General features: G+C 73.0%; 2 protein-coding genes across 2 annotated transcripts in view; one reads left to right on the top strand and one right to left on the bottom strand.

Moving 5' to 3' along the window:
- The window catches only part of CHLNCDRAFT_141306 (hypothetical protein), a gene marked incomplete at both ends in the record, with an annotated part of 3,157 nt that extends 887 nt beyond the window's left edge, over nt 1-2,270 (bottom strand). Inside the window, 3 exons of the mRNA XM_005843162.1 lie at nt 79-684; nt 827-1,398; nt 1,692-2,270. Of these exons, the coding sequence (XP_005843224.1) occupies nt 79-684; nt 827-1,398; nt 1,692-2,270 (1,757 nt within the window). The remainder of the gene's footprint in view (nt 1-78; nt 685-826; nt 1,399-1,691) is intronic.
- Nucleotides 2,271-2,667: 397 nt separating this feature from the next.
- CHLNCDRAFT_55285 (hypothetical protein) overlaps nt 2,668-6,224 on the top strand; it is a gene marked incomplete at both ends in the record, with an annotated part of 5,689 nt that continues 2,132 nt past the window's right edge. Inside the window, 9 exons of the mRNA XM_005843209.1 lie at nt 2,668-2,731; nt 2,860-2,984; nt 3,198-3,911; nt 4,116-4,202; nt 4,414-4,710; nt 4,913-5,013; nt 5,281-5,408; nt 5,633-5,721; nt 5,951-6,004. Of these exons, the coding sequence (XP_005843271.1) occupies nt 2,668-2,731; nt 2,860-2,984; nt 3,198-3,911; nt 4,116-4,202; nt 4,414-4,710; nt 4,913-5,013; nt 5,281-5,408; nt 5,633-5,721; nt 5,951-6,004 (1,659 nt within the window). The remainder of the gene's footprint in view (nt 2,732-2,859; nt 2,985-3,197; nt 3,912-4,115; nt 4,203-4,413; nt 4,711-4,912; nt 5,014-5,280; nt 5,409-5,632; nt 5,722-5,950; nt 6,005-6,224) is intronic.

Below are 6,224 nucleotides of genomic sequence, written 5' to 3'. Positions count from 1 at the left end.
TCCCGCCAGGCACGCTGGTGGGAGCCAAAGGCGCCCGGCGTGGCGGCCGCCGCCGCCGCCTCCTCACCCTGGTGGTACCAGCTGGGGGGCGCCTGCTGGGCTCCCTGCCCTGCCCCAGGCGTGCCGCCGTCTGGCAGCGCGCCGCCGCTGCTGCCGCCCCGGCCGGCGCCCCGCCGCGAGCTGTACACCTCCTCAAACCAGCTGTCCACGTCTGCCTCACCCTCTTCAAGCGCAGGCTCACCGCCCAGGCCAGCCTCCTGCCTGCCTGCCTGGCCGCTGCAGGTACTGGTGCTGCTGGTGGTAGTGCTGCTGGTGCTGCTGCTGGTGCTGCTGCTGCTGGTGTTGCTGCTGGTAGCGGTGTTGGTGCTGCTGGCCGTGGCCCGTACCGCCAGCTCCTGCCTCGTCAGCATGGGCCGCGCCAGCTCATCCAGCTCGTGCCGCCACTCCGCCACGCCGGCGCACACGGCGCGCAGGTCGCGCCACGCGGCCAGCGTGCGCCCCGCCGGCGCCAGCAGCAGCGTGGGCTGCTGGCTGGCCAGTAGCGTGAGGTCGAGGGCCGCCAGGTCAGCGGGGGCGCGCTGGCGCAGCGCGCGCAGCGTGCGCTCCAGCCGCGCCGCCAGCAGGTGAGGGAAGCGCTGCACCAGCGTGGCGTAGGGGCGCAGCGGCAGCAGCGAGCCCAGGAACCTGCGCAGAGCGGTGGAGGGAGGGGCGGCGGGGTGAGGCGCGCGCCTGGTGAGGGGGTGGCGGGTCGAGGGCCGAGGTGTGTCCGCGGCCGGGGGCGGTGTGGGCGCTGAGCTGGAAGCCGGCCCTAGGAGAGGCGGGCCACGCAGGCGCGGGCGACAGGCGCGGGCAGCGGCGGCAGGCGGCGTGCCTGGCGTTGGCGTTGAGGGTTCGGTCGTTGACTGACAGCAGGGCCGGGTGCATTGCCAGCGCCGCCGCCGCCGCCTCCGCGCTGTGCAGGTGCAGCGCCAGCAGGGCCAGCCGCCGCTCCACAAACGACGGGCTGAGGGCCAGCAGGCGCGGGCTGCGCAGCACGGCCGCGCACAGCTGCTCCCGCCCGCCCACCAGCTGCTGCAGCGCCGCCAGCGCCCCGGGGCCGGGCCGTCGCGCCATGAGATGCGGGCATGCGGCCAGGAGCTGCGGCTGCGCGGCGGGTGGCACCCCCAGCGAGGCCAGCAGCGCCTGCGCCGCCGCCAGCCCGGCCTCTGCCTCCAGCTGCCGCCCCGCGCCGCCGCCTCCGCCCCGGGGCTGCCCATCGGCGACAGGGCTCAGCAGGTGGGCGGCCCCGGCGGCATGCATGTAAGACAGGAAGGGCTCCGGGTCGAGACCCAGCCCCGCGGCGGCCGCCCGGAAAGCAGCCACCCCCTCGCCGTGCGCCGCCAGCCAGCCCTCGTACCCCTGCGGGACAAGCGGCAGCGGCGGGGGTGGTGGCATGTAGGGTGAGGTGGCGGTGGTGCTGCATGCTGGTCTCGGCTGTGTGCAGCGGGCTAAAGGTCGAGGGCAAGGGAGGCGCACTCGAGCAGCGCCAGCGCCGCCCCTCGAGGCGCTCTGCAGTGCCTCCCGGCGCCAGCTGGCCGTGCACCGGCGGCCCGCCGGCAGCACCAGGGGCGGCAGGAACGGGCGCGCAGCCGGCCGGCGGCGGTGCCGCTGCGGGCCGGCAGCAGGGCAGCCGGGGCGAGGCTGCACCCCACCTGCAGCCGGCCGACGGCCTCCTCGAGCCGCGCCTTGCGGCGCTGCCGCGCCTTGGACCGCCCCGCAAACTGGGCTGCCGCCGCTGCGTGAGCCTCCGTCTGGGCGTCTGCCACGGGTGCTGCTTGCGCATCTGGGCCCGCTGCCGCAGCATCTGTCTGCTGGCCGGGAGCGGCGGCGCCGCCGCGCTGCGCCCGCTGCGCTGCAGCCTGCTCATCTGCATGCTGCTGGTCCAGGTCGCAGCGAAACACCCGCTCAGCAAACTCCAGAATGCGGTCGTCAAAGTCGCGGTGCGCGGGCGAGCGGAAGCGGTAGGGCGGCTTGCCGGCGGCCGCGTGCTTGGCGCTGGCGGCGGCGTCGGCAGGCGGCGGCGGCGCCGCCGCTGTCGGCTGCTCCGCCACAGGGTGCTGCGCCGGTTCTGCGGCGAACTGTCGCTGTTGGGAGGCGGCCAGGGGCCCTAGGGCGGGTAGCAGCGCCGCAGCCGGCAAAGAGCCGGCTGGCAGCAGCGCATCGGCGAGGCTGCTGCTGCTCAAAGCAGACCCCTGCACTACCAGCAGCAGCCGGTGAACCGTGCGGCGCATGCGTGCAGAGTTGCCTGCACGAGCAAAAAAGGCCGCCGCGCCAATTGGGCTCTGCAGCAGAGGCAATGCGGCCCTACGCAAATAGCAGGCAAATTTGGTGGTGTTCGGGCTCTCATGCATGCATAGGCCTCTCAGCTGCAGCCTGCAGCTAGCTGCAGCTCAGCACGCCACAGCAGCACGGGCTGGCTATATCTTTTCTTTGCCCGTTTCCCATGCTGCTACCATCCATCCAAGGTCCATCCAAGGTCTATACCATCCATCCAAGGTCTAGAAGCACCCAGGCCGCGTTCCGGCACTAGCGGTTGGCATCTCATTCCGGCAGCTCTCCACTTCCGCGTTCCTGTCCCCGCGCGCTTGGGAGCCCAACCTCCTGTCAAAGACAGCAGCGGCAGGAAGAATGGGACTATGTGCCTCCACTCACCAGCCGCCCAGTGGGCGCTCGGACGGCTCGCAGCAAAAAGGTAGCTGGGCGGCGCGTTGGGGGGCGCTTCAGCTGTAAATGTGCCGTGGGAGCGCCAAAGGCTCCCGCGCCAGCCTGCAGTAGCGCCGCAGTACCCGCTGTCGCCAACCGACCCTCCCTCTCCTGCAGGCAAGCCTGGGGCGCGAGGAGGCGAGGTGCAAGGGGCCGGCAAGGTGTTCCATCTGGATGTGGACGCCGGCAGCAAGGCGGCAGGGTTGCGGCGGCAGCAGCCGGGCTCGCCTCCCATCTCAGCGGTGAGCTGGGTGCTGGAATTTTGCATGTGCCAGGCAGCCCCTCCTGCTTGGCCTGTGCCCCCGTATTTGGGTGGCATGCCAGCCCACCTTCCATGCGCGTGGCGGAGATGCAGTCCCAAAGCCTGTGGGATCCGCCCGGCAGCAGAGCGCGGGCAGGCCAGCTGGCTGCTCCTCTGTGCCCTCTTACTGCCAGCCCCATGCCTGGCTGTGCAGAGGCTGTCGCAGCAGCAGCAGCAGCAGCAGCAGCAGCAGGGCGAGCTGGGAGAGCAGCCCTCTGGCAGCGCGCAGCGCCGGCCCAGCAGCGGCGGCAGCAGCAGCAGCGGCGGCGGGGTCGGCGGGGCCAGCACCCGTGCGCGGCGCCTGTCGTTCACAGGCCCTTGCGGCGGCACCGCGGCGGCTCCTGCCCTGCCCGCGGCACCCAGCAGCAGTAGCCTGTCCAGCGCTGGAACCCCCAGGGAAGAGACGAGCGGCCGTGGCGGGCTGCCGGCCCTGAGTGCTCAGCCCGCGCTGCCAGAGGCCCACCCTCTGCCTGAGCGGAGGGTGCGCTTCGACTCCCCTATCAAGACACACGGCCGGCGGGAGGAGGAGGAGGCCGGCGCAGGCACGGCACCGCTGGCGTCGCCGCTCGTGCCTGTGGCGCCGCGTGTTGGCGCGCCCCCGCTACCGCCGCCCTCAGCCCTGCGGCAAGCTAGCCGCGAGGGCACGCCGTCCCGCCCCTCCGCAGCCCCCGCCCCGCCGCTGTCGCCAGCCAAGGCGGCGGCCGCGGCGTTTGCCGCTGCCGAGGCGCGCCTGCGGCGCGGCCTGGCCGCAGGCGGCTCCCCCACCAAGGCCGCCGCAGCTGCGGCGGTGCCCATGTCTGAGCTCATACATTCGGTGGCCAGCCTGTCGCGGGCGGGACGGGAGCCATCGTACCGCAAGCAGAACCAGGTGGGGGCGGTGCCACGGTGTGTGTGCTGGGCCGGGAACCCTTGCGTGTGCCAGAGAGATGGAATGGCTTGCAGCCGCCTGCCACTCCATTGCTGCTGCTGCGCCCACCCCTGCCCTGGCCCCGTAAGAGCAGGCCAAGGCTGCGTCTCAGCTCATGGCTGCCGCTCCTGTACCGCTCTGTGCTGCCGCCGTACTGCCCTGCAGGACACCTGCTTTGCCTTCTCCCAGTACTGCCGCCCCACCCAGGCGCTGCTGGCGGCGCTGGACGGCCACGGCCCTCACGGACACGCGGTGAGGCGCCGGGGTGGCGCGTTGTGGGTGTGGTGGGGGGGATGTGGGGACCCAGAAGCGGGCAGTGGGGGCTTGCCTGCAGCGCGGCAGACTGTCTTAGTCATCTGGGGCTGCTGGGGCTGCCGGCGGCCCGCACGACACTGCCAATGGCAGGCCGAAGAGCCCACTGCACCCCTGTTGCCCCCATTTTCCTGCCCGGCCTGCCTGGTAGGTGTCTGAGTTTCTTCGCCAGAAGCTGCCGCTGGAGCTGGCCGAGCAGCTGGGGGAGAGCGGTACCGTCGCCGGCCGCGCCGCAGCCGCCGCCGGTGCCGGCGGCGCCGCCGCGGGCACCCCCGCAGACGCCGCCGCCGCCCTGTCCGCCACCTTCCTGCGTGTGGACCGGGAGCTGTGCGGCGGCAGCGGCGTGAGCGTGGCGTACAGCGGCAGTACGGCGGTGGTGTGCATGCTGCAGGGGCGGCGCCTGACGACGGCGTGGGTGGGGGACAGCCGCGCGGTGCTGGCCCGGCAGGTGGGGTGGGTGGGGAGCATGGGAGCCGTTATGGTTATCTCGTGCGGGGCCGGGGCCGCAGCAGGCTGGCTGGCAGGTCCAGCATAGGGGGTGGGGCCTGGCTGGGCGGCACGCCTGGTGCCTTGCATCAGTCATGTGACGTTGGCAGCCGTCCCTCTCCCGCCCGGCTCACCCCGCCGCCTTGCCTTGGCCCGGCCTGCAGGAGCCGCGCGGCTGCCGCGCCATCTGCCTGACGCGGGACCACAAGCCCAGCACCCCAGACGAGCGTGCCCGCATACTGATGAGCGGCGGCCGCGTGGAGCAGTGAGGGGCCTGCCTGCCTGCCGGCCAGCCTGGGGCGCAGCGGTGTGTGCGTGGTGTGTGTGTGCATACACATGCGGTGTGTGCGTGGTGTTGTGCGGTGGTGGTGGGGGGGGGCTGCTGGCAGTTGACCCACGTGCAGTGGAGGCAGGGGCGTGGATGGTGTGGTTGCCTCCGCTCTGCCCCCGCCCCGGCCGCGGGCCCTCCTCTGATCTGCACATGCCACTGGTCTGTCACCGCCTGCTGCTGCCTGCCGCCCTCCTGCCGCAGCCTGTCCGACCAGCGGGGCCAGCCGGTGGGGCCGCAGCGCGTGTGGCTGGCGGACAGCTGGGTGCCGGGGCTGGCGATGAGCCGGGCGCTGGGCGACGCAGTGGCGCACACCGTGGGTGTCAGCTCAGGTGGGCTGCGTGGCGGCAAGGCACCGTGGCGGCGTGGCGGCCCGGCCCGGCTGGGGACCTGCTGCCCGCTGCGCCCGCCGTGCCTGCCCGGCTTCTGCCGGCCCCTGCCTGCCCCTGCACGGGTGCTCTGTGTGCCCCTGCACTGCATGCCACCCCCTGCCACATGCCCTGGCACACGGCGCCACACGCACACGCGCAGCGCCCCCTGCTGCCCCGCCCTGCAGAGCCCGAGACGTCGGTGGTGGAGCTGTGCCCGCAGGACAAGTGGCTGCTGCTGGCCACAGACGGGGTGTGGGAGTTCATGGAGCCGCAGGTGGGTGGGCTGTACTGCCTTGTACCGCCCATTACCGCCCACCTGGTACTCCCCCGTCTGTACCTCTCTGTGCTGCACGGCTGGGATCCCAGGATCGCACACCGCCTTCTGCTGCATGTGCTGCATCTCGCGCTGCGGTTAGCCAGTGCAGCTGGCTGCAACCCCGGCTGCCCGGCAGCCCATCACGCCTGCCTGCCTCCTGCTGTGCGCCCCCGCCGCCTGCCTGCAGCTGGCTGTGGACATTGTGAGCGGGTGCAAGGATGCGGAGGAGGCGTGCCGCATGGTGAGGCCAGGCAGGCCGCACTGCCTGCCGCCATGCCCGCCCAGCGATGCAGCATGCCAGGCGTGGCCCGCTTGCCAGCTGCCCACCGCCTCCCGGACCGTGCCACCTGCCCAGGCTGCGCCGTCTGCGCTCTGTGCCGGGGCCCTCCCTGACTGCCTCCCCCTCCCACCCTCCCTCCCACTCCATCCCAATCCATCCCGCACACCCTGTCCCTGCCTGC

This window comes from Chlorella variabilis (assembly GCF_000147415.1).
Source record: "Chlorella variabilis unplaced genomic scaffold CHLNCscaffold_33, whole genome shotgun sequence".
In the NCBI taxonomy this organism is placed as follows: domain Eukaryota; kingdom Viridiplantae; phylum Chlorophyta; class Trebouxiophyceae; order Chlorellales; family Chlorellaceae; genus Chlorella; species Chlorella variabilis.
Note: the sequence above shows the minus strand (reverse complement) of the source record. Positions and strands in the feature narration are given on the sequence as shown.